The sequence below is a fragment of the Anopheles funestus genome, chromosome 3RL (genome assembly GCF_943734845.2).
Source record: "Anopheles funestus chromosome 3RL, idAnoFuneDA-416_04, whole genome shotgun sequence".
Lineage (NCBI taxonomy): Eukaryota > Metazoa > Arthropoda > Insecta > Diptera > Culicidae > Anopheles > Anopheles funestus.
Genome location: NC_064599.1, coordinates 35,260,813 through 35,286,371, shown reverse-complemented (window position 1 = coordinate 35,286,371; position 25,559 = coordinate 35,260,813). Strand labels below are relative to the sequence as shown.

The window sequence follows — 25,559 nt, the reverse complement described above, 5'->3', positions numbered from 1 at the left end:
TGTGGATCTGAACTTTATGAAGAGATTATTATTATTAGTATTATTTATTAGTCAAATTGTCTGCCGCATTAGTTTCACAATGGTTCTTAAAAACTAGGGGAGGAGGAAGAATGGGATATGGAAGATGTTGTGAGAGGAAGCAAGATTGGTTATAAGGAAAAAGCGGAATTATTAAGAAGACGAGTGCGGAAGTGGGAAATGGGAACGTTAAAATGAATGGTGATGGTCTCTGTTAAAAGAACCGAATGCTCTTAACCAGGGCCAAACCCAATTCTTTCTGGCCAAAAACCGAAAGGCGGGTTGAAATATAGATGGGAGGCCTGTCGCGAACTCTGCGAGAGGGTACATACAGTGGTAAGGAAGATAAAAGAGAAGGAACATCGAATTCGGCGGAAAGGATGCAGGCAATGAAGTCGGATTGCGCTTGCCAATGACGGGATTCAATTTCTATTAGACCCAGCAAACGGCTGCGGAGAGAATACGAGGGTACAGGAACGGAGTAACCGTGAAGAAATCTACGTACTGCGAAGCGCGTGAATTTCCTCTGAACTCTCTCTAATCTTTGCATAGCAGTACCTCCAGCTGGAGTCTACACGACGCTGGTATAATCAAGAACGGACCGAACCCAGCAACAGTACAGTGCCTTAAGACATAAAGGATCACGAATTTCCGAAGACATGCGCATAATGAGGCCTAGTGCTCTGTTCGCTTTGTTGATCATATGGTTAATGTGAGTAGCGAACGAGAGACCCTCATCCAACCAGACCCCAAGATCTTTCACAGTGGATTCCCTGCTTATTTGGGTACAGCATCGGTAATAATCCCAAGACAGCCGGGCAGCAGCATGTCTCCCGAAAGAGATGACACAACATTTACGTGGACAGAGCACCAACCCATTATACAAACACCATAGAGAGAAATTGATTACAAAACTCTGGAGAGATCGACAATCGGAGGACGAGGATACGGGAAGAAAGATTTTTATATCGTCAACATAAAGGAGATGTCCATCAAATAGAAGAATATTGATGCAGTCATTGATAAAAAGGGAGAAAAGGATAGGACTAAGAGCACTTTCAAGCCCACACCAGACAAGCCCACAAATGATGAAGAGAACGAGTTGTCCAGTCTAAAGAGATGGTAGGAATCTTCTCCGGCATCTGGCGCATGGTGAAGATCTATTTAATGGTTGCTTTTTCCGTTTCGCAATTTCTTTTTTATGAGTGAGGCAAATCTACAGTATGTTTTAGTGTGTTCTTACAGTATGATCTTGAGTATGTCACTAAAAAAGTAAGTAGAAACATATCTTTCGTAACGTAAACAAAAATCATCGAAAAGGCATCATTCACATTATGATTCCGGATTAGTTTATCAGTAAAGTCTAAATCAGTGATGTCAAATTCATTTTGGTTTGTGGGCCGGTTTGCAAACGAAAATGATCTTGCGGGCCAACTTTGAGAATATCACTTCTGTGTTGTAAAACCTACCTTCAATTACAGTGGCAATTGAAGCCGCCAAAATCTTTCACTTTTTCCTTCAGTTGATTGACCAGATCAGCAACAAGGTCCGAAATTCTCTCGGCTACTGTATTGTTTCTCGACAGGCTTAAAATCCAAATCCAGAAGTCCATGGAAAATGGGCTTTGGAGTGCTAGAATAGAATCAAACATTCAAGCTGCGCCGATTTGGATTCACAGAAATAGTATCACACATGCTACGGCGGGTTATTCGGGTAGGGAGAACACATGGAAAATCGATCGATAGCTGAGCATTCCTGTTTGCGCGCAAAGTCGTGGAGAAGTCGGGAAGACTCAAAACTCAACGGTTGTTTGGACTTCAAGAGGGGTCCAAGAGCGTGTTAGTTAAGTGTAAAAAGACTACACATACGAATACAAATACAAATTATTCTTCAATTTTCAAAGCTTCATCTCAATCCAAGACAGATAATAATCGATGTTCTCATTATTCCTTTGCGGGCCGTATTTAAAGAGCTCGCGGGCCGGATCCGGCCATATGTTTGACATGTCTAGCCTAAATGATTATACAGTCTCTAACAATTGTTGTAGATATATCGACACTTAAACACTAACTTTTAGAAATGTTAACAACGTCAGCGCAGCTTTCATTACTTAAGTAACCCAAATACTAAGCGCTAAGATTAAGAAAAACAGACAATAGACCAATCATATGACGACTTCCTTGGGTGGTTGTCGAAGTCTGCCTGGCGCGTATTGCATCCATAGCCATCTGACATAGTAAACCGACGATCGAAGAGTTTACATTTTGTGTACTATGTTGCTTAGATACTAGCAAAGTCTACTTTTTCCCATTCAACATTAAGGGGACGCGTGTACGCCGAAATATTTGGATCAAATTACAACAAACAACAAACGTAAACAAACGGTCTAAAAAATGACTAAATAACATCGGCAGCGTTTCACCTACTCAGAGAACCGGATGTGCATTTTACACGCTTTTTGCATAGCACTGCATAGCCTCTGCACGTGCACGTATGCTGTTTGGTGTGGACAGAAGAGATAACTCTACGAAATATGCAGCGTTCCATACCTTCCAATGTTTCACATGGTGCGCTTTTTCCAGAGCACGCGGTTTTTGCCCCGCGCATCACGCTAGCAAAAACAAAAGGAAATAGAGCAAAAACCAACCCCAAAACAATAAGCGAGTGTACGTACTGCCGGCAATGGGTTAAGTTAAGGGCAGACTCGAGGGAGAAGAAAGAAATGAAACTTTCGTTGATTTGAAGCTATCAACCCGAAACCTTGACCGGCTATCACCGTCAACGTGTATGTGGCCGATGCTGTTTCGCCGAAAGTACGTTTGGATGTGTCGGAAAACGTGCCGGATTTCTATCACGCCGGGTGTGCGCTATCTTACGCATCCCAGCACCCGGTTGCACGATCGCTTATAAAGCGTGTCCAGACCCTGCTGGCCTCGGCCTACAGGGTAAACGTGAAGACACTATATGTCGTCACCCGTTCTTCAAGCGTTCAGACGTGCTATGGTGTCCACAGGAACTACGCTTACCGCTGCCGGGTGCAGCGCCATCATACTGTTAATTGTGGCCGGTGGTTCCCATTGTGGAACCATCTCAACGGTACACTATGGAGAGCCAAAGCAGAGTAAGTTAAAGGCGGAACATCGGTTCCAGTGAAGTGAAGCTAATGTTTCCCATTTGTGTTCTACTTCAAGACATCTGTTCACCGTACGAGGTCTTAAAATCGTGTGAACCGTGCTGTGAACCGACCTGTGAAGATGATTGTCAGCATGCAATCTGTCGCAGAGCGCCGGATTCTGTGCCAGTACCGACGTGCGTTTGTCGCCAAGGATACGTACGGCACGGTGGGTCATGCATACGGAAAGAATCCTGCCCATCACCGTACACCGTAGCTTCGTCGTACGATATGTTCCGGCCAAGGCAATACTACCCTACACCGCGTGCTTACGTACGGAAATCTTGTGGCCTCAATGAAAAACTTAGCCACTGCAGACCATCGTGTGAGCCGACATGCGAGAAGAATTGTACCGGTGTGAAGCATCCGGCAGTTTGCATTCCTGAGACGAGCTGCATCTGTAAGGATGGTTTCGTGCGGCATAAGGGTCGCTGCATTCAACGGTATGAATGTCCCAAGCGCAACCCGTACCTCACAAGGTCAATGTCTGGCGAGTACATCGACTTCGATTACGTTTCCATGGAGGCAATGAAATCGGATGAAGATTACAGCTATAAAACACAGGCCGAATTCACCGTGAAGCGTCCAAATGTACCTACCTATGAGTATAAGAAACCATCGCAGATGGCTCCGATGTATATTAGGACCATGGCAACTGCAGCTAACTCACCTGCGTCCGGTGAGCACACTACTACCTACACAACCGAAAGGCCTGCCCTTTATCCTCCACTGTGTGCCTGTCACAGTGCGAACAAACAGGTGACACCGGCCTACTTGCCCCGGTTGGACGACAACGTATCGTACGACAGCACGGAAGAAGTTTCCGACATTGTTCCATACGTGCCATCCGTTGGACCATACATGAAGACCGCTTCGAAGTGTCTGTTTCCACCGAGCCCTTCGCCCTCGGTTGGACTGTTTTCCGTCCCGCGTAAAACACTTCAAGCATCACCGCCCGTACATCAGTGCGATTTAAACGAACCGCTGGATCACTTTTGTGGCTCCGGACAGCAAAGTTCTGACGCCCAGGACGAACCTCGGAAAGCTCCAACGATCTGGCCACCGGTTAACCCCTACAGCCACCGTTGTACGGCATGCAAACGAAACAAACTGCCGTAGTTTCGTATGGAGGAAAACCGCAGGACAAAACTGATTGAAGTGTTGCATAAATTATGATCGTCCACCTCGTTTTATCTAACTTTTTGCACAATAAATTATTTTTCTGATACCTACCTAACCGTTTTCTGGTAATTCGTTTGTGTGACAATTTCATGCCTGATTCTGAGCCACCCTGTAAGGAAGGTTTGACAGATCGTGTTTGTTATGACATTTGCTTTTCCACGTAAACATTTTATTGTGTTGGTTGCGAGAAGACGAGTTGATCGTGCAGTTTATTGCAAAATTAGTTAGTACGAGTAAAAAAGTGTGATATTTCGGTCATTAAAACCATTCTCCACCTCGCGGTCAAAACGATGGATTCACTTATGGTAAGTTTAAGGTGTACAATAGCTCCCTAATACGTGGTTTAACAATGCGCATTGTGTGCATGTGTCATCATCTTCTTGCCGGGCAGGAACCTACGCTGTACACTATCAAAGGAATGTGCATACTGGACAACGATGGTAACCGGATACTGGCCAAGTACTACGACAAAAATGTGTTCCCCACGGTCAAAGAACAGCGGGCGTACGAAAAGAACCTGTTCAACAAAACACACCGAGCAGATGCAGAAATCATCATGCTGGATGGGTTGACCTGCGTGTACAAGAGCAATGTGGATCTGTTCTTCTACGTGATGGGCAGCACGCAGGAAAACGAGCTGATACTTCTGTCGGTGTTGAACTGTCTCTACGATACGATCACCATGATCCTGAAGAAAAACGTCGAAAAGCGAGCGGTATTGGAAAATCTCGATATTGTGATGTTAGCTTTCGATGAAATTTGTGATGGAGGGTAAGATCATAGTGGCACTTGTACATTTGTAAGATACATGTTTGAGCTAATTGATTGCAATTCTATTGCAGTATTATCCTGGATGCAGATCCATCGTCCGTGATGAAGCGAGTCGATCTACGAAACGATGACATTCCGATCGGGGAACAAACTGTTGCCCAGGTAACTAACGCAATTCATGGACTGTTCTGGTAAAATGCATCCAATGCCCAAAAGCAACCACCACCACAGTGTGTACCGTGCAGTATTTATAGCGTACAAGCAGACACCAGCGATCCAGCATTAAGTAGACGCAAATTCTATTTAATACCGTCATACCGTGAAACAATTCGAACAAATGAAACGAACACTAAAATCAGCGATTAAAGAATGCACAATAATTCCGCTCCAACGCTTCGTATTTGCACAACGAAACTACATCCTGAATGAATTCCCCTACTTCTTCCGATCAATTGACGATTGATAATTTCTCTTCTTGCAGGTTCTACAATCGGCCAAAGAACAACTGAAATGGTCACTGCTGAAGTGAGAGCGGGTCGGATTTTTTATTTGCTTCCTTTTGTCCATATAAACCAAACACCGGCACCACTGGGGAATAACGAAGCGGGAATACCGAGCGTATTGAATCTTTTGTTTCGCATTTTGCTTAGAGCCGGTTGGTAGCATTCTAGTTCCATCGTGGACCGCATACAAGAAGGACAGAATTATTCCGTTTCAAAATAATTAGCGTAATACGTTAAGTTCTAAACAGGAAGATAAACGTTAAGAAAACACGAAATCATACAAACTGTACGAACATTTGTCGGCTGGTCGTATCGAATCCGAAATTGGGCACTCTACATTCGTCGAGTTCTTCATCCAAGCAAAATAAGAGTACGGTGCAAAGGTACTAAAGTGCGCTTTCACCACGCAAGCGTACCGCCAGACACCGATCGTAAAAATATAAAACGAAGATAGGTCGAACGTTTCGTATTGGTACACTAGAGCTTGGAACAATTAGCTGAAGTACCAAACAACAAACTAAAATGTAGTCCGGCCGTGTATACGTGTATCGATCTCTGAGTAGCAGACACTTGACGATATGCAACCCCCATGGTGCACGGGACGGCTCGGCATGGGAACTGGATCGATCGGTTAGGTTGAACTAGATATTCTTTAATTACCAAACATTTCCAAGATAACATTGTGTTCGGCAGTCCTTATAATGATGGCCCCGTTTTCCTTTTCCTTCAATGGTTCACGCTTTCAGGACGTGACCGTTCAACGAAAGTGCATTGATTAGATTTATTAAAAAAAAAACAAATAGTTTACATACGATAAAGACAAAACAATCGATACTACGTGCCTTTGACGGTTATCCTTTATCGAACACAAAGTCTGTGTGTGTAATGTAGGGGATTTTTCTATTGGTTCAATCCACCATCAATCCTGAGGGATATAAAATTAATCCATCCCTCAGATTGCGCAACACATACAATAACTATAGGGCACTTTAAAACACGTTACCCGTTGAGTAACAAATCCTTTATCATACTGTTCTTCATCCCACACGTCGCACGTCTTGGTTTGGTGCATTATGACCCCGTGAAACGTAACGTAAACAAACCCTTATTCTACCCGGACACACACAGACTCGCTTAACGGCTGAGTTTGGTTACAGCAGCGAAAACCAACCGCACGTTCGTAGGAGGTATTTCAAGGAGACTTCATTACAAGACAGCTGGCGGGGGTAGTATGCGAGGGCCAAGCATGTCTCTTGAAGGTGACAGTATTGGTGAGCAATATCGTTCAAATAGAACCAGCAAGCGGGTGGATGGGCGAAGAGTGGTTGCGATATCATTACTATCACCTGTATTGGATGGTGAAGGATGGGTACTGATAATGGGCGGTACGTGTACTTTCCCTTAAAATGCTTGGTCCCAGGCAGGTTGCGATGGTCTAACGAGATTGTAGATCAACAGTTTTCACCAGTGTTTTCGCGTTAGTACACATTCGGAACCCGCCAGTGTAACAGTGTAACTCCGTATGGATAAGCGTGCAACCAGGATGATTGGTTTTTGAGAAAGAAAATTTGAATACTACACGTTGCACGGTTTCGCTTATACAATTAATAAACGTGTTATCTTGTAACGGAAAGTTAGTGGGCAATGAACATCAAAAAGTTGAAGGCGTTTAGTTGATAATCATACGGAACGTTGGCTGTGATGTACGATCCTGAGTGTAGATGATCTTTGTACATCGTGTTGCGTACGTGATAAGTTAAGCGTGATAAGTTTTTTTTCTAGTGAATGTTAGTGTATTTTGGGAGGAATCCAATATCATTATAAAACTTGTGATCGTGTGCAACTGACGAAGCAATTTAAGCGTCGAAGGTGAAACTCTTCACTACGAAATCGTAATTTAAAAGTGGTAAGTAAAGGGAAATGAAATCATTGTACAAGCTTTATACGACCCCTTTGATCCCTAGTACTAGTCATGCTTTACGATTACTTCACATCGTACAAACACTCACTTTGTTACTAGTGACAAATGAACGGAACATCTCAGAACCGTAATCCATTGATCCTGGTTGGTCATGAAGAAATCATCGAGTGTGGTATGGGACACACATCCCGGTGTGTGGTAGTGACCCCTTCGATTATCAACGATTAACTTGAACTTCTTCCGTTATGGGGGGGGCAGTTAGATATGCTTATCTAACCAACTATCAGTAGAAGCATTTAAATTTTCCAAGAAATCATCGCATGCGTTCCTCGTAATCGACAACGTAAGATCTTAAGTAGAGAAAAAAAACGAGGGAATTGTAAGGGGACATGGAATGTATAAAGAACAGGCTGCTGCTACATTTGTCAAGTAGTACGTCAGCATGTTTCTCATTCCTATTCACCTGAACTTCCGGCAGCTGTTTTTGTGTTTTTGAGAGAGTAACAATTTCTTGAATGAAATTCAATTCCTGACGTCATCGTGCGATGGGCAAATATATTTCCACTGCTTCAAAAGACAAACGTGTCTAGTGTAGTCATAATGTATGCTTAATGTTAAAACGTACCTTACCTCCCCGCGTCATGTCTCTTCCACTACGCGGGAAATGGTTTCCCGATAAGTTGATATGTTTGGAAAAGACGAACCAGGCCAATTGGATGTACTTCAGCTTGATGGATGATGACACTAATGAGCAGGGAAGATAGAGAAATAATAAATAGCACGATAAAATGATACTGATACACGTGCAAAATGTCATGTAAAATCGGTACTCGATCTAATTGTCGATGAGCCCCTATAGCCGGCCGGATGATAGGACAAGCGGTGATGATGGATACCATTGGCCGTGCTACTAGCTCCAGAGCTCTACTTTCATTTTGTGTGGGTTTTTTTGTGCTCTTGTTTTCCGTTTACACTGAGCAGGTAGTTCGGTATTAAACATCTGTTCAACATCGGTTACAGTAAGTGGTTGTGGTTCAGGATTGTTACTATTGCGCTATGTTTGATAAACACCTGATAAGGTGCCACAAGCAACGGTTAGATATCCGGTAGCAATTGAGCGAGAATATATGCATATTAAATGTGTGGATCTTGCCCTGTATTCCCAGTGTATCTGGTCCATCTAATACCTCATTTGCGAGTTGATAAAGAGGTTTTTGTGTGGCACAATCTCGGGGTCAAACGTTTCCATCAAAATACTTTTAGATGGTCATGATTTGGATTTTGCACGATGGCCTTTGATAGGCCAGTGTATCGATTGCACTGTGTTACGATAGGAATCGATTGATCGTGTCGTACCGTTTTCGTGCCAGGAAGAGATCCTAATCTATGCACGTCTGTGTTTCAAGAACTTACTGGTTAGGGAGTTGTTTTATTTTCTTTGAATTATAGATCAAAAGAAGATTGTTTGGAAAAGTGAACACTACACTACATTACACTACGGAAGTGATCTTCTGTAGTGTAATGAAATTAGCGTAAATTAGCTGCTAATAATAGTATGATTCATACATACATGCATGATAGTTACTCACCTGTCTGCTCATATGCAAACATACTTAAGCATCATTGGAAGCTTAACAGCGATCAAACGTTATCGTACCGACTGGTCGTCTACAAATGGCTCGTAGGAATATTTCTACCGTAGCGTCATTTCCTTCCACGCGGCATTGAAAGATCGGCTAGTTCCGATACGGTTTCCTTCCCAGCGTTGATAGAACCAAACCCGACGCAGACCACCGACGATAAGACATCGCGAACCGATCGAGCACCGAAAAATACATGTCTGACCATTGTCTTCTCCCCACCAACCGCACACAATAACAGGCAATTAAACAAATTACAAAACTCTCTTCAATGTTTTCGTTCTTTTTTTTTACCATGCAGGGAAGGAATTGTCTCACTTGCCGTATTTTTAACTCGCTGCTAACGAACTAACGTCGGTCATTCGGTTACCGTCAACCGAATCGCACAGGACCCATCCACGTGGTTGTGTTTTCGATTTTGATCGATTCCTTCAGAAGATCATGCTGCTGATCGATTGCTTCCGCCGGCCATCACACGAGCTGCAGGCAAGGAAAAAGCAATCCTCCAAGGAGCTGGTACAGATGCGCAAACTGTACCGAGATCCGGTGAAGATACTGCTGCTTGGTGCTGGTGAATCGGGCAAAACCACCATCATCAAGCAGATGCGCATCCTGCACATACAGAACAGCTACAGTTTCGAGTGAGTGATCGCACTAATCCGGTGCTCGTTTGGTATAGTGTTGTGATCTACAATTTTGCTAATACTACGGTTCGATTCACAGTGAGCGGTTGGAGAAGCTGACGGACATTTACGAGAATATACACGAATCGATCTACGAGCTGGTGCGGCAAGTGATACTGCTAGAGCTGGAGTTTGACTCGATCACCAATCAACGGTGTGCGGAGTACATTCTGCGAATGGGCCCGGAAGCGCCCTGGAATCTCTCGGCCGAGTATGTACAGTGTGTACGTCGGCTTTGGTCAGACACCGGTCTGAAACGGTGCTACAAACGCTCGAACGAATTCCAACTGATCGAAAGTGCAAAGTAGTGAGTATCGGCAAAGGCTCCCGAACTGGCTGGCTGTTGCAATGCAATGCATCCTAATGGAACTATCTGTTCTCTTTTATCAGCTTTCTTGATCGCGTGGAAAAGATCTCAATGCCAGGGTACATACCGACCAACAGTGATATCCTGAACTGCCGCAAAACCACGACCGGTATACAGGAGATTCGATTCAATGTGCGCATGCCCAGCTCGCTCGGTGGTGGTATGCAGGAGTTTCGCATGTTTGATGTCGGTGGCCAGCGGCATCATCGCAGCAAGTGGATGCAAGCGTTCGAAGGTGTACAGGCGGTCCTGTTCCTGATCTCCTGCGGTGGGTTCGATCAAACGCTGCGGGAAGATCCAAAGCAAAATCGATTAGCTGAAGGGTTCGAGCTGTTCCGGGGCGTTTGGCATAATCGTTTCCTTGCCGAAACCGGTGTTATCGTGTTTATGAACAAACAGGATGTACTGGAACGGAAACTGTTGGCGGGTAAATCGATACGAACGTACTTTCCCGACTACGATGATTATGTTACGTTCGTTGATAAGGATCAGCTGTATGATGAGCTAACGCGCACGAGATCCTTTATACGCTCGAAACTGGTGGTAAGTAATAGCAATAAACCAGTGTTTGGCAAGTGTTTGGCAACGTCTAACCGATTTTTTCTTTTCAAACCCAACAGGACATCACAAACGAACCACCGAGAAGAACATCTCATCTGGCAGGACGTAAACGCACTTGCTACTTCCATTTCACCATTGCCACCGACACGCAAAACGTGCGTACCGTTTTCAACGATGTGCATAATATAATCTTGACGAAAAACCTTTCCAAAATGGATTTACTTTAGTTGCAAGATCTGTAAGCCAGTTGCCGGGCGGTTATGTTAGGAATATTTATTGCGTGTTTTGTCGGCTATAGTTAATAATGGATGTTTATTAGATAAAGAAATATATCTCTGTTTTGTGATTTGAAATATGTGTGAAATGTTTTTCTATCCACAAGTTTTACTATTAGCGGTTTGCAAACGAACCGGGAAAACTGCAATAATTGCCTATTGTACGTGGAAACCGATTTGAACTTTGAGGCTATAATACTTGTTCACTACAGAATGAAATGTGTTAATATTTTAGCATTTTTATAGTTTTGGTTTTTTACTTTCCTGTAATGTAAATTTAATCGAAATTTGTTTAACATAATGTCATAATTAAATTCCATTATAATTTTGGTGAAGTTCCACGATGATGGAAATTGACAGATGAAAAATAAAACAAATATTCCTTGCGTGAGAAAGAGAAAAAAGGAAAGAGCACACACTACGTTCACGTCAGGCGTCAGACGTTTCGTGAGATGAAGAGCATAAAAAGGAGAGGGCAAACCATGCAAAAAGAGCAAGCGTTATCAACTGTCAGCTGGCGATTTTTCAGCTGTTAAAATTTTCAATTCGCTGCAAAATTCAGTTCGTGGTATCGTTACGTCTGGGTGCTGTACTTCGCACGATATTGCAGTAGTGTTTATAAGGCGGGCGTGGTGCGGTTACGCGTCCACTGTACTAATCTGAAAAGGTGAAGCAAGATAAAAACTACCGAAAAACGTGTTAGAAAGTGTACTGGGGTGTACGTGTGTGTAATCGCTTTCTCCAAAAAGAGAAAACGGTCCGGCTGGAATATATATGCTTTTCCTCGTTCTAGTTGTTGCGGCTTTACACGCTTTTCGCACAGTTTCTCTCTCTCTCTCTCTCTCTTTCGCTCTCTCGCACAATTGCGTTTGGTGCGAAAAAGAGGGTACGCGAGTACTGCTGCCAGAGTGAGCAATCAAGCGTTTGCCCAGCGTCATATCGTGGTGTGTGATATCATATGCCGGGGATGGATAATTGTGAATAAAAAACAACCGTTTTGGAAAAACCGCTAGCGAACCGAAATGAAAAACTGTACTGCATTTTGGGTAAAGAACACGTACACGCTCTGTGCAAATAAAATTAATCGGACCGCCGGTTATCTATGTAAAAGGTGGAAAGAAATCACGTTTACAGAGCACATTTATCTGTCGTACCGGCATAGCAGAACCCTAACCTTTTTTTTGCTTCGCACAGGATGTGTTCGTTTTTTTTTTGCACTGTAACGTGTGTTGGTGTGTTTAATGGTGTATGCCGTAATAAGTGAAAGCATTTCTCATTTTCGGAGAAACAATAAAATTGTGGAGAATGTTAAAAAACATATTTGTTCGTTAGCAAATATTGCACTGATTTAAAATGCATTCATTGCATCGCACAGCATGCTGAAGGTGCACGTCAGTTGCGTCCGGCACATGCGATGCTGTGCTCCGCGTGTATGTGTGGTGGTGGTGGTGGTGTGCCGGATTGAATAATATGCAGACCATCGTTGTGTATCGTGCGAGCAAACTGGCCTACTGGATGTGAATCTGCACGTTAGCATATGCTTATTTTTGCAGTAATAAATTTGCAGAATTATAGTGTTTTTTACCACCTTTTTTCGGACCACCGTGCCCTGGAGGTGTGTAGCTGTGTGTGTTGGTGCGCGGATGGATGGTGGTGTAGCGGGCTGAATCATCACGCCACATATTGCTACAACGCGCGTTATCATCCACACGCACGCACACCACCAGCACCAGCGAGAGAGCGAAGCGCGAAAGAGAAAGCGATAGCGGTGGTGAGAGAAAAACGTGCCACTCTCACGCATACATTGATACTGCCCAGAGCGGTTTGGCATCATTCATTCATCGATATTCTCCCTCTCCCGGGGTTTTGTGCGGCAGATTTTTCCTAGCGGCGGCGTGGTCCACCGAATCACGAACCGCTGGTTAAAACCGTGCGTTCGCGGAACAGACGGGTTCATTTAGCGTCGGACAACCTAACGTCGTTTTCGCACAAAAGCGTGTGCCCGTGTGCGCTCTGGAGACACTTTCTGGTTCCCTTTTCTTTTGTTTTTTCGACGATTGCTCACGAGCGCCGCTTTTCTTGCCGCGTGTGTTTGTGTGTGGGCGCGTGTGTCGTGCTGTGTGCGTGTGTTTGTGTGTGTGTGTGTAAAAACCACCGTGCAAGAAGGTGCTGCTGCTATACGAACCGGAAAGGTACGGTGTCCAAAGATTCCAAAAAATTCCACAAAACTTCTGCCCAGACCGACAGATAGAGACACTGTGCGCAAAGGAAAAGTACTTTGCCTGAGATGATGGAAGGAAAAGTGAACCCGTTCCAAGTGTGCAAAAGCCAGACTTTGCTGAAAGTTGTGCCAAGTTATAAAATTGGATTTTTGAATAGAAAAGGGGGGTAGGAAACCCAACCGGAAGTTATCCAGCCACAAGAGGTGTCCCTGTACATCTTTCATCTTCGAGAGGACATGTGCACTTGCGAATCATTTACATAAATATGGCTGTGTGTGCGTATTGTATGTGTGAGCACGTGTATGTTTTATCAGTGACATAACAGGATAATTGTGTGTGGGGAGGAGATCGCTCACGGAACATATATTGTACATACCCATCGTCTCCTATGTTGGGAGAGAGCGCAATGAAAATGTGGTCCCCCATGTATATCGGGGCCTCACCCCCCATATACTGACACCGATCCAGAAGCCGGCTGTTTCTCTTCTCTTCTCAGCGAGCCCCAATATCCTTGGACTGACCTGTAGATGCTGTGCGAATTTTGTGTTCCTTGTTTGCACTATATCCTTCCATTCAAAAATTGCATTCTTGACAGGTCTTTGTTTTTCTCTTCCCATTCAGAAGCGATTGTGCGAGCGTGTTCTCTTTTTATTAGGTATATCGTTCCCTACGGGTACGTGTTTGTGTGAGTTGTGTCCCTTCCTGGATGGGAAGAATCTGCCGGCAGATTTTTTCTTCCCACAGGACAAATTATTGACCGCGAAGAAATTCGATCGATAGAGTAACATGCAGGGTGGATTATATTTTTCAAAGCTTTAATACCAGTTTTGTCAGTTTGCTTATTTGACAGCTTGGTTAAAAATGTGGCTCCTGAGATTAGAAGAGAATATTCGTTATTTGGGGATAGGAAGTGTGTCGGAAGTTCTTCAGGATAATTAACATTTCACTTACCTTTTTTTTTTCTTCGGTGCGGTGTTACAGGAGGAAAGCGTTTACCAGGCGTATCACGAAATCGGTTGTCGGTACGATCGATAGTGTAAAACAAAATATTTAGGCAAATAAGTGTTACCCAGCCTCTGGTACCGATGGTAGCATTATATTGATAAGAAAAAAAGTGTACAAAAGTTCGTACGTCAAGAAGGTGTGCATCCAGCGGTTAATACTCCCATTGGCTCCCTCGTTGCCGTTTGTGAAGGTCGACCAAGCAACGCCCGGCGTAAAGAAGAACTTCCGCAACCGTTGTGCGTGTGTGTGTAGTATATCGTCGCTCTTCTCGTTCACCAACGTCATCCACGCACGCAACATTACGGCCTCAAGATGAATGTCGAGATCACGCCAAATTACTCGTACATCTTTGACTTCGAGAATGAGTTCATCCATCAGGACACGCGCGTATGGATGGTGAAGAACTGGACGTACGTGTTTTACTACTGTGGCATCTATATGGCGGTGATATTTGGCGGCCAGTATTATATGCAAAATAGACCAAGGTAAGTAGTTTTTATTAAATAAACTTTCTAGTCGATGTGAGAAAAATCCTTGAAAATATTACGAGACGGGATTCGAACCTGGAATTGGGATGGGTTGCTCGCAATCGATGAATGTGTACGGCTATAAAGGTAACACTGATTTATGGTGTTTTAAAGTTGATCCGGTTCAGTGAGCTTTTGTTAAACACACCAGAGAACATTAATTCACATAAATTATCTTAATTGAAGTTTTAAAATCACGACCATTTGCGTAAGAAACTGTAACTTTCTTTGCAAAAATTTAATCTGATAAGCTCTGCTAAGCTTACGCATCGCTGCGGTGTACAAATTTAATGCTATTTTAAAGCACATAAAGGTACAAAAAAAATGTAAAATTATTAGTTTTTTATTAATCATTAGGAAACTGCACGTTTTGTTGATACATCACAGGTAAATCCACGGAAAATCACCGTTAATATCGAGTTGAGGTATTCCCTTTCATAGTAAGCCCCCTGTGCAAGCATGTCATTATCTGCTTAAGCACACAAAGCACGTCTTGATGCCACCGCCGAAGAGGTAGAAATGTCCTTGGCATGTGTTACATTTGCAACGCCGTCCGTCATGTGCTGGCGTAATTTACCGACAGCAAAGTGAATGGCTGCAAGGATTTATCATCCCGGAAAAGAAGAAATAATTGTTGGAAGAGGGCAACCAGGCAGAAGAATCGTTGTTGTAATGTGAGGCAAAATTGAGTACTAAAATGAGACATTTATTTGCTAAACTTCGCATAAATGTGTTTAATAATTATTCAAAATGATCGCGTGAAAATATAATTTCACTTTTGCTAAACATACAATGAAGTAGAAATATAAAATATATAATTATTTAACAAACAAAAACACGTTATTACAATATCGAACGTTTTTTGAGGCGCAACGGGTTTGGAAAAGTAAACGAAACAGTTCCGGTTAAGAGGACACTCGCATCAAACACAAGAGTTTAAAAATGTGACGGCCTCGATATATTCTAGAAATAATCAACACATGTAGTTTTATGTGTAATCTGTGATTACCTTGACGTGCTACACACTGAAACATTAAACGCCTCTCGAATCGTCTTCGAAGCGGCTAGCTCCACCTCTTTCGAGCCAGGGGCTCGCCTTACGGATATACGAAAAGACCGCGCGATCTTGAGCTTATTGTCTTTTTGTGGATCTTGCACGAGAGAAGTAGTTTTGGTCTTATAATTCTGTTGGAAGGAGTTCTACTGAAAGTTGATAAAACAAAAAAAATAACAACGAATTGTTAATTGATCGACATTGTTTAGCTCAGGTTGGCTTACAGGCAAGTTTACTTTAGTATTGTATTTTGATCCACAATCTCTCTCTCTGCTTCTTTTGGGGAAGACGTTGGGTTCGTTGTTCAATTTAACTCACCAATAACTTCCTTGCCAGATCTCTTGGCTAAGGCCACCGTGTGTGTGTGTCCGCATAACAAAAGGAGCGAGTCCACCTTGACCAAATGCTGGTTCAGATATATTTTCATTTCCTTCTCTAACGTCCGCGCACGCAAAGTACCTCGCGTTTTTTAAGCCCCAGGTCCCATCACGCAGCAAAACAATTGCCAGCAAGTCATGCAGCCCGAGTGAGCGTGATGTTGTTTGTTTTCCGTGGCGCAGAACCGCACTACAACTTCACGAGCTCTCTTTATTGCCATGAACTTGGTACGCGTACGCGCGGCATCATCGCTCCGTGTCGGTCATAACAACTTCAACGTCTGTGGTTTTTTTTTGTGGATTTGACAAAATTTTACCATTACCCGCATTGTATTGTTGGGCTTTTCGCGATCTGTTTCGGTGCGTTCTGTAAAATCCACTCCAGACTGATCGGTTCTTTGGTATTGACGTCAACATCAGCACTGCCACTAGATCAATCGTTTCTTCTGGCAAATTTACCATCCGGGTTGGGTTAGTATTTTTTTTTGCACTAAAAAACTCGCTAAACATGACAAACGACGCTAAATGAATGCGTTCTTCCTGTGTGCGCCCATGAACCTGTTTCTGTGTGGTGTTGAGCGAAGTGATTATACGCAGATGTATAAGAGAGGTGCTGATGGGAACACCTGCAAATTTTTCTTTAGCTCTTTAGCTACATTTCTTTCCTGGTTCGAAAATCGGAAATGCAAATGTTTGTCTACTGAAGATGGGAGTTTGGTTTTTGCATAACGATTTGCGCTACCCAAGGTATTGGGTCTCATGTGATCCACGTTGGTTTCAGGGTTATTGAAACAGCTGTGCTTGTTCGAATTGGTACCGATCGTTCTATTTATATGTGGTACAGCACAAGTAAACGATTTCGATTTGGACAAATAAATTTGTTTTGAAGGAACTCGTAACTCGTAAAAAAAGAAGTAAATAATCATTCCATTGAGCACTGTGAAGGGATGATTCCAGTCATCCAGAAAACAATGTTACAATGTACACATCTCTCGTCTGTGTCATAATGCTCGATCGTTTCATGGTCGATGACGTCATGTTCGGGAGGTGGTTTGAGGTACTTCTGGGAAGGAAGTTACTAATCACGCCGATGATGACAGCATGGGTGACGGATGTATATGCATGTGTGAGTATTTTGGGTCGAATTTCAAGCAAAACGGAACGTTTTGTAATCATGGGAAGAGGGCAAGCCTGCCTATCTACAGTATGCTCAACAAGAACACGTACGTCCGTTAAGTACTTGCACGATTGTGTCACTGATTTTTGCCTGAAGTTTGCATTTTCTTGCTTTTGTTTTCAGATAGTTGTAGTATTACATAAATATAAGTCAGGGGTGGCCTGGTGGCGTATGTGATAAACGACGCCGGTCCATACGACAGGACTGTGTATAAAATTCCATCCGGACCGTCCCCCCGTAACAAGGACTGGCTATCCTGTTTCGCGGTAACATAAGTCTTGATACGGCCTGGCCGTGCTAACCAAGCAAAAAAAAAAAAAAAACACTAAAAATGCTGCTAACATGTAGAAATGAAGCAACAACAAAAAATAAGTATGTTAGTATGTCGAATGCAACGATTTATCAGTACTAAACATTTCTCCTCATTGGACAATTCCTTCGACTACACCTTCATCCATACTACTAATCCATACATTATTACTAACATCGAAGATCCATCTTAAAATAAAGACGAGTCATCTTATTCCCCAACTTAGAAGACATAGACCTTTGAAGTTTTGAGTTCTAGATAATTATTTTCTTAAATACTCAAGAGAAGCTCGGCAGATACTCAAGAATATCGTTAAAACTTTAATTGAAGAATGGTAAAAAAAATATTCGAAAAATAATAATCGTACACATTCTTATTTGCCACACTGTACCCATAAACCGGAAGGCTTGTTCATATAGATCAGCGCTTTATCGATGGATTCACACCTGCACGGAGTACGTAACTCTTTCCCAGTGTGATATTATTAATCAACACCGATCGATGGTTGATTGAGAGCGAACATAAATCATTCGTTGGATTATTGCTCCATCATTCAGTTGAAACTCCGCTTTTGATGGGCGCTTTTGATAGTTTCGATGGGCATATTGAAAGTAGTATGAAGATAAGACAAAGTTCCATATGGCTACAAAGGAAGCTGCTTAGAATTCTACATCTCGAAGGAAGTTGTACAGACTTTCTTCAACATTCTCCGCGCTGGCTGCTGGATGATTAATAGGTTGGAAACGAAGGAAATCGTTTGCCTGACAATATTTGTCATCTTGTAGACTAATCTCATCCATCAAGCACATTACCACCATCCCGGGCCCCGGGGTGGTATCTAACCTAACAACTGCTACACAGTACATCAGCCCTTTTGTTAGTATGAGACTCCGAAATGAGCAAAGACATTCGGCACGGTTGATCGCTTTATCACCAGCGTCGAGATCTTCATCGCGCGCAGTAAATTTCTCTCCTGCCGTGTGTGTTTCTGAGGACGTTCTGAGGGTTTCGGAGTTGTCAGTTGGCTTTTTGCATAATTGAATCATTTCGTCCACTCTGCGCTTCAAATATTCTTCGCAATGCTCGGACGGTTACAAATGCTCATGCCCCACCGAAAACCCGGTACTAATAAAGTGATCTAACCTGGTGCGGCTGCCCTTGTGCCAGTGTGGTGCAGTGGAGCAGCTTGTTGTTTCTCGTTGGCGTTAGAGTTGTTACCGGGCGAGGAGGACATAACCATTCGCTTAATCGTCCCCGTCAACACCGGTTCGTTGCAATGGGGACTTTTTCGAAAGGGATAATGAAGAGAAAGAGAACGATGCTGTGTGTATGTGTGTGTGCGAGCGGTCAATTGCTGGATGAGATGATTGCAAACTACACGCCCGGCGTATAATGGCCAACGACACGGTGTAACTCCCGGGGATGGTTGGAGTGGTGACGATACCGTCACACTACTTCCAGTTCCTATTCTCCGCGTGTTTGATGTAGTCGGAAGGGTCGGTGGAAGTTGGGCTGTATGTTAGGGTGGAATGTTGGACGAGATTATTAACATATCTCAACACAGCGCTGACATCGCTTCGGGCGAAGTCGGTGTGAAGTCTCGTGGTACTGAGTTTTTGCACCGGTAGCATAGCTCCCGTTGTTCTGTAAGCGAGAATGGAGGTAGGACATCGTGTTCCGTTTGATGTTAGAGATGATAATTTTGTTGTGCATGATTTCATTTGGTAAAAGGCACACGAGAGCGGTTGTTTGCGAAAGTAGAGGGCCTTTTGAGGGACCTACCGTTTCCATCTCATTAAAGCGCCGTGATGTGACAGATAGCCGTGCAGTCGGACATTGCAAATTGGCATTGCTGCTACTAGTGCCGCATCCGGAGGTCTACAACTAGTACATCTTTTACTTGCAAAGCGATGCATTTTGGCTGCAGATCTCGTTGTGGCTCGTTGTATCATTGCATATTACATATTTTTTACAAAAAGAAATAAAAATAGTAACCGTAATTAATTCTCTTTCCTTGCGAGTGTTAAACAAAAAAAGGACAATTCTAGGGGAAATTCAATGAAAATCATTGTAAAGCTTCATATCCTCTATTCATTAAAATACAATACTTTACACATGCCCTGCTCGACGGCCAAAACAAAATAGCCTTTAAAGATGTTCTGGTGTTTTCCTTTTTTTTGCTTCCGCTAAGTTTATGCATATGAGCAACTCCAACACTTAACTCCACACGAGGACACGCAAGGAAAACGTTCTCCAAAAGAGCTACAGGTTGGAATGGCGGTGGGTTGAATGCGTTTTAGCTATCAACCTTTCAAAGGTTGGCTGATTCATTGCTGTGTGTGTGTGTGAGTATGGCGTCCTACCGAGTGGTTTTTGGCTGGAGACGTATCATTAAACCGGTGACTAAGCACACGACAGCCATGGAACTATGTATGGGCTGTTGGCACGGAAAAAGGGTTAGTTAGGTCACATAAATTGCTCCGATAATTGATACGATCGTCTGAAAGGATAATAGGACACAGGTGTGAAGACACCGGAGGTAAAGCAATACATAGTTGGTTGGTGAGTGTTATCCTTTGCAAAGAGTTTGTTTATAAGGAAGACAAAAAACAGTTCCTAGTTCCAGTTATTAGTCATCGGATATGGGAAAACTATTAAGGAAATCCTTAATGGGAACTCTTGTAATACAATAAAGTTTAAATTGGAAGTAGTAAATTAAAAGCCACTGACACAGATCATTTTGGAACCGGCACGATAGTGTTAGTGGTAGCGGCGGCGATCCTACACGATCATGGAACGTGTATCAAATCCCATTCGGACCCGTACACCCGTACGAAGAACGGATTACTCTGCTTAATCAGGTTAATAAAGGGTAAATAAAGGTCGTCGAGAAAAACCATCAATAAATGGTAGACCAAAGAATCGCTTTAGGTTTGTAGTATCACAAAAGAAAGGAATCACAGACCGAAAAACAAGCTGCTAACTGTTGCTGTAACGGTTGAGATCGGACAATTATAACATCGCTTCCTGTAACTGTATTATTATATTGTTGTATTATATTATATTTAATTTCAAATTAATTAATTTATGTAAAACAATGCTTTGTAATGTTATAGGCATTCAAATATCAGTTTCCTTCCTGTTTTCGTTTTCATTGCGTTACATAGATCGTTACTTTTAAACTGTCAAAAATGCCGTTACGGTGTGTTAGGCTGTCATCTTAAAAGAGTGAATAAAACGCGCTAATTGTGTTGTGCCATTTATCTCGTTATACGCACGTGTCTATCATTCGTTTTCCTAGTTAAAACCACGTGGCAAGACCATATTTGCAACTTGATTGATAAAAAAAAACCCATCACAGATCAAACATTGTTGGCCTGAGGTGGAACATCATTTGGCGCATTTAAAACTCTCTTGCGTTGGTGTACCTCTGCCATTGATTAGTTAATTTGATGGACATGATGACGGACATACTTGATCGCACGTGAAGATAAAGTGTCGTAGTTTTCAACGTTGGTTGAAAATACACGGTTTGCAAGCAACTGTGTTTTTATTGATTCTACGTTTTTTTTAAGGATTTTAATACAACATTCCCACTCTTTAAACCTACATCAAAATGGGAACACCTCGCTGCTCACCGGTAGAGCCCGGCGTGGCGACAGTTTGCCGGGCGACCGCAAGGATAAAACGCTGTTGATTGTGGTTGTTGTCCCGAAGCAATTTTCCTGCGGGAGGAAATATTCATGGCCCGCTGCTGGTGTGTTTGGGCGAACATCGCGTGACTTGGTGCCGTATTCAGGCGCGCTTTCCACGTGAAAAACGGGCTGCCCGTAAGTTCGCTGGCCTTCGGTGGATTGCGTAAACACTGTACATTGCTCGGCGGTGGAAGCTAGTTTTACTCCTGAAAAAAAAACACGCTTTTCCTGCCTTTCCCAGTTTCTGATTGTATCCTCTCCTTCCCTGCTCGTGCCAAACCGCGTAACGCAGATTATTTGTTTTCTTTTATTATGGGGTTGTCCCGGTTGGAGAATGGAAAAATGGATCTAAAGCTTTTGCTCCCACTCTATTGTGTGTGTGTGTTGGTGCCTAGTACTTTACGTCAAACACTTTCGCGATAAACAGGTACGTTTGTTTGCGTACTCACATAATTTCTTATCCCCTTGCACAGCGCGACAAGCGGGAAACAGAATACGACTGAAACTGTTTTAATAGAGAAATATGTTGCATTTGCACATGAATTATTAATAGAGTTTTGTTGTGCCATAAAACTAAAAATTTGAATCGATGTGGGATTGGACTTATTCATACACTAGAAGACAAATAAATTATTCCAGAATAATAATTCTAGGTAATTTGTTGATTTGAATTTTTTATTGTTTCACTTATTGTTAGTTATTTTTACATTCAGAATTTTATACCAATAACTGGTAAAAATTGTTCCCTTTTACTCATTAAAGGATCATTTATCTCTGATAGCCTGAAAAAAGGTGACATAAAGGAATAACTCCGGGTTCAAATCCCATCCGGACCGTCCCCCCGTAACATGGACTGACTATCCGGCTACGTGGTAAAATAAGTCTAGTAAGCCAGAAATGGCCAGCGTGACCTGTAAGGTCGTTAAGCCAAGAAGATGAAAGGAATAACTAGAAATATATTATATGGAATTAATTTGTATATTTTACCACTTTCTGACTACAAAATATTGTATAACGTATAAATCCGTTGGCTGCAACAGCAGATCCAATGTTTCCATCCTCTGTATGTACACTTTCAAGAAAATTGATACTTTTTCCTAAATCTCTAATAAATTTACGGTCATCGCACATAGGATGATTTGATTATGTAGTGAAAATCGACCGCATAATGAATTTAATACAAAACCGATTTTTTTTTCCTATCCACCGTTTAACCACGACAAGGGTTGTAACCCTAAGTGCATGATGAGTAAAAACTGATGAGCGCGAAACATTTCCACTGACATGCTTCCGTCCATCCCACCTGGGCGCACATTTGCGTACTGAGCACCCGGCGTGGTTTGCAAGTATGGAAACTTGCAATCGATGACAGCTATTGGCATAATATCACCGTGCACACGAATCGGAACCAGCACCCAAACGCTTCACGTGTACCGTCCAGCCCCTTGGTACGCTCGTTTGCCGCACGCAAGAAACTGGAAAAACCCCCCTTCGGCCGGTGTGTAACACATTGTTCGTCACGTGCGCTGCCATCGGGGTACGGATCGGTCGTTTGGAAGCTTGTAAACGCGCAACGAAAGAACCGAATTATCCATTTCGTTTCACCTTAAAACAAAAGCGGCATCCCACTCGAAAAGGTTTTGTCGCCCTGGTGGTGGTGGCGGAGAATGTCGGAGTCGTCGATTATGCTGATGACAAATGATTACCTTTAAATGGAGAGATAAAGAGTCGGGAAATGGAAAAAGGGCTCAGACACATACACACACAGACACGCCTAGACTAGACAGGAATGGGAAAGGAAGGTCAAACGAATATCAAAGTAAATCACACGTTGTGATTAGGTGACGGTTTTGCGATGCAATTTCGGATGATGATGGCAGTTTTTTTTGTGGTTTGTTACATTGTGCGGCAGTGGTAACATCGCCAACCGTGGCACACCGTTCGGTTGAAGCATGTGGGCAGGTGTCGTCGGTTTTCATTTTTTCCCGCTGGTTGTCGCATGACCACACAAATAAAGCCTTGATTACGAGTGCGCAAATATTGACAACGGCAACGATGACGACGACAAACCGTGGACGAAAGGCCGTTATCATTGGAACCCCAAGCTGGGCATGGTATGATGGGTTGATCGAATCGTTCCTTGGAGCAGATATAGTAGGTTAAGGTGTTTTGTTCACGATATGAGCACTTACAAGCTAAGATATTAGGTAGGGCTTGAACGTTTTGCCCGATGTTATTGCTATGAAATCCCTATCCCAATAGGGCGTAGAACTCTGGCCGACGGGAGACGAGAGCAACTGATTAGAAATTCAATCTGAACCAAAGTTAAATTTCTTCTTCAAATTAATCATACTTTTTTATAGCATCCGATCCTTCCAGACACTGTGTCGGGCTTAATGATTGAAGAGGGGTCCATCACTCCAGAAGCCCTCCTTTTCAGCTTCTAAGTGTGCTAATTTGTAAACCTGTTTTGCTCCGTCCCGTGAAGAAGCGACCGGTGTAATTTAATACAAAGATTTGTTTCACTGTAAAGATTTTTTTTTTTTGGTCATAACACGATGAGGACGAGGTTCGTATGTTCGGGGAACATTACATGTTGGAAGAAGAAAAAAAAAGCAAAAAAAAAAAAAGCAGGTGTCCACTTTCATTTTGGGGTTATTTTAATTTCGTCTGGTAACGTCACCAACTAAAAACTGGTTTAATCGATCGATGTTGTTCTTGTTGCTATGGTCATAGAAACTTCGAACTCAAGTCGAAATTGTGCTTCGTTAGTGTTTGTCCGCACCAAGTTTTGTGATGTGAAATTAACTGTTTCAAACGATGCAAAAGCTTTCGCTGCGCGCTTCGTTCCGGATTTGAGGGGAGAAAAAAAAAATATCATTTTACACGCTTGTTATTACAATGCAAAACCTCAGCCCAAACAAAAAAATAGAAACAAAACATAACGCTGTGTGATAGTTGTTTGAGTGGGGCCATTTTTCATTGCCATGTAATAAAGTTTACAGGCACAGAGACCCCCCTCACTAGCACAGGTTTGCGTTACATCAACAAAACGGGTCGATTTTTGGAAGCAAAAAAAAAATACTGCTGAACGTTCAAAATTAGTCCCTTCCACTGCGATGTTTAAGAGAAGCTTTATCTACCTTTTTTTTGGCTTTTATTGTATCCCCGGTACGAGTTGAATGAATTAATTTGTTCGAACAACAAATCGATAGGAGCAGCGCAACATAAAACATAACATTCGCGGTCCTTTGTCTGTGTGTGTGTGTGTCCATGCTTTTCAAGCATTTTACCAACCTCTGATATAAAACCCTCCCACTGAACCTGGAGTGACTGTAACCGATGCTGTTTGTTGTGCGTTCGGTATGAAGCACTTTGCACCACCGTATCGATGGTGTTTGTCGGTGTGTGGTTTATGCTGTGTCGTAACTTACATCGAACCGGCCCCATAGCGACGTGTCATCCGATTGATCCGAAATCGTGAAATATGTTAATTATAATGAATGGGAAAGATTTTATTGTCGACACGATTATGTTTGTCATTTAACAAAACAAAAATGTTTTACTTATTCCGTGGAACACCGATTATCCGGGTGTCGGATTATCCGTACTGCAGGGAAATGACAGTTACAATTGCAAATTTACATTAAAAATATCATTTGCTTTGGTTGTGCACTTAAACAAACATTTCAAATAAAAAAAGAATTATCGGCAATAAGGAATTATACCTGCTCATCGCATTATTAACACATGATCGTTATTTATTGTATGTAAAAGAAGGTTAAAAAAATGACGAATTGGAAGATTTGGTTAAACATTCTGTTGAATGATTTAAAGTTATTAGTTTTAGTTAGTTTTCAAGTACAGTGGAGCGCCGATTTATTAAAAAGAACAGATAGAACAAATTTATTTTGCAATGTGCACCTAAGAAAATTAAGATCTTGCTTTAGAAAAAAAGTCCACCCATTACACACTTATCAATGAAAAAAGTTATATTATATGATATTCGCTTATTCGTGATATTCGCTTATCCGGCAATGGCTCCCGATGAGCACGGATAATCGGCGTTCGACTGTATTACACTACTTAGTCATAAACG

The 25,559-nt window shown here is 42.6% G+C and overlaps 4 protein-coding genes across 5 annotated transcripts in view; all 4 read left to right on the top strand.

Moving 5' to 3' along the window:
* The first annotated feature begins 2,603 nt into the window (after positions 1-2,603).
* On the top strand, positions 2,604-4,428 carry LOC125771699 (uncharacterized). Its single transcript, XM_049442629.1, has one exon. It carries the CDS (start codon positions 3,182-3,184, stop codon positions 4,307-4,309), a length of 1,128 nt encoding a protein of 375 aa, XP_049298586.1. The 5' UTR covers positions 2,604-3,181; the 3' UTR covers positions 4,310-4,428.
* A 97-nt stretch (positions 4,429-4,525) lies between these two features.
* Positions 4,526-5,915, top strand: LOC125771720 (coatomer subunit zeta-1). The gene is made up of 4 exons (XM_049442658.1): positions 4,526-4,677; positions 4,764-5,143; positions 5,215-5,305; positions 5,625-5,915. The coding sequence occupies exons 1-4, from the start codon at positions 4,663-4,665 to the stop codon at positions 5,670-5,672; spliced, it is 534 nt and encodes a 177-aa protein (XP_049298615.1). The 5' UTR covers positions 4,526-4,662; the 3' UTR covers positions 5,673-5,915.
* A 116-nt stretch (positions 5,916-6,031) lies between these two features.
* LOC125771697 (guanine nucleotide-binding protein G(f) subunit alpha) lies at positions 6,032-11,171 on the top strand. The gene is made up of 5 exons (XM_049442626.1): positions 6,032-7,552; positions 9,509-9,848; positions 9,931-10,197; positions 10,281-10,800; positions 10,878-11,171. The coding sequence occupies exons 2-5, from the start codon at positions 9,649-9,651 to the stop codon at positions 11,043-11,045; spliced, it is 1,155 nt and encodes a 384-aa protein (XP_049298583.1). The 5' UTR covers positions 6,032-7,552; positions 9,509-9,648; the 3' UTR covers positions 11,046-11,171.
* A 711-nt stretch (positions 11,172-11,882) lies between these two features.
* LOC125771705 (elongation of very long chain fatty acids protein 6) overlaps positions 11,883-25,559 on the top strand; it is a 39,622-nt gene continuing 25,945 nt past the window's right edge. The window contains exons 1-2 of one of the 2 annotated variants that reach the window (XM_049442642.1): positions 11,883-12,139; positions 14,297-14,805. In XM_049442642.1, the coding sequence (XP_049298599.1) occupies positions 14,633-14,805 (173 nt within the window). In that variant the 5' untranslated portion in view covers positions 11,883-12,139; positions 14,297-14,632. Of the gene's footprint in view, positions 12,140-13,025; positions 13,286-14,296; positions 14,806-25,559 lie in introns of those variants that run through there. The other variant, XM_049442641.1, reaches the window with a different exon arrangement.